The 1,712-nt window shown below is 42.4% G+C and overlaps 1 protein-coding gene across 1 annotated transcript in view; it reads right to left on the bottom strand.

The window, feature by feature from the left end:
* Positions 1 to 599: 599 nt before the first annotated feature.
* The window catches only part of FZD8 (frizzled class receptor 8), a 3,822-nt gene continuing 2,709 nt past the window's right edge, over positions 600 to 1,712 (bottom strand). Inside the window, exon 4 of the mRNA XM_011956198.1 lies at positions 600 to 719. Within this exon, the coding sequence (XP_011811588.1) occupies positions 600 to 719 (120 nt within the window). The remainder of the gene's footprint in view (positions 720 to 1,712) is intronic.

Here is a 1,712-nt window from a genome sequence, read left to right as displayed (position 1 = left end):
TGCAGGCTGGCTAACAATGCCGGGAAAAGCTGTTTAAAAGGCTGAGCACTTGTGCCTCCGGTCTTCACTAACTGTTACAAGTCTTCCTCTCTCGCGCTCTCTCTCCTTTTTAAAGTAAAAGTCCCACATCCCTTTAATGGAAGAACTTTAAGGCTCCGCGGTGGCCAATTGGTCTGCACTAAGAGGAGATAGGCAGCAGGGAAAGAAACTTCAGACTATACAGCACATTTGCAGAGGAGAAAAGATCAAAGTTTTTCAAACTCAAAAGACCAAGTTCCCTACAGATTAACCCTATTCATTTAGCTCCTCTTAAAGGAATGATGTGCTGAGCCACTGGGCAGACAGGTAAAAAGTTCAACAATTGCCGAAGCATTCTTCTGCTAATTCAACAGCCTTCTGCTCAAATAAATTAGCTTAGTCTTGACAGAGGAACAATAGCTTTTTCTCTAGGAAAAGCAGCACATTTGGTATACACAAGCACTGAAGGTTATTAAGATGTTAACCCGTTAGTTTAATCCATTGTAGAGCGCCTGCTCCCCTACCAGATTGTCAAGTGACTTCTACTGTAAAGGGTGAGCTATGGTTTAAAACATTAACCTCTACACCTCAGCAAAGCGTTCCCTCCCTGGAACACCAGGTGCTTTCAAAATCACGGACTCCAGAAATGAATGCAGGGTTTTGAAACCTTTAGTGATACCATACAGGATAAATAACAAGGCCTAAGGGGAATTACTGCCTTGCAGAAGTTCCATTTACATCCACTAAGGTGAGAGTTGTTATTGGATCAGAAAAGAGCTCCCATGAAAAACACCGTCTTTGGGGAAGGTGCAAAAACTCAATTTTGATTTCAGTTCAACAATGATATTTACTTGGCTAACAACTTAAGAACTAGAGTTTAACAAGTAATTTTCTTCATGCCTAAGGTCAGTGTACAGAATGACAAGCCAGAAAACGTCCATTTTCCCCATGCGTCCTTAGCAAGCATTTTAAAGGTGACAGCTCAGAAGAGGCGGGGGAGAGGGCCATGGTTAAATCATTTATCAAAAGTCATTTTATTGACAAAATATAATACTTATATCTGTTCTTACAGGGGTAAGCCTCTAAACTTTTTACAAAATCATGTACACACTGTATATCTTTGGATATATACATATTTTACACTTTTTTTTTTTTTTACAATTTAACAAATAATTATATAAATACATCCTCTAATGTAAGAAACCCGTATTTACTTGGGGTGTATAATTAAGACATTTCTTGTTTGTTTACTTAAGGCATTTGCCTGGTCATTAAGAATACCCAATCCCATCAGGTCGCGGTCACCCCTCCTCCAGGGTAAGTCAGGGGTGGGAGTTTACTAGGAGAGTCGACGGAGAAAAAGAGGTTCTCCCAGGTGAAATCTGTGTATCTGACTGCAAACCCAGCCAAGTGCAGCCAGGGAGGGCTCCAAACCTCGGGTTCTGGAAACGCCGCAGAGTCCACCCTCCTTAGCCAACAGAAATTAACGCGTGGCGGGAGGAGCTCCCCGCACATCAATGGAGGAATAGGGGCTGGGGCTGGGAGGCTTCAATGCCAGGTACTTTGTTCTAAGTGAGTCATTTAAGTCCCAGCTAATGGATACCATTAAGAGTTCATTATCATGCTAATAGCAATCAACACTGTGAAGGGGTGGGAACCTCAGCCCATCAAGTGTCCCTTCGCTGCACTTGGTC

The sequence above is a fragment of the Colobus angolensis genome, unplaced genomic scaffold, assembly GCF_000951035.1.
Source record: "Colobus angolensis palliatus isolate OR3802 unplaced genomic scaffold, Cang.pa_1.0 Scaffold41, whole genome shotgun sequence".
Taxonomy (NCBI): Eukaryota; Metazoa; Chordata; class Mammalia; order Primates; family Cercopithecidae; genus Colobus; species Colobus angolensis.
The sequence above is the reverse complement of the archived record's forward strand: the minus strand, read 5'-3'. Positions and strand labels throughout refer to the sequence as shown.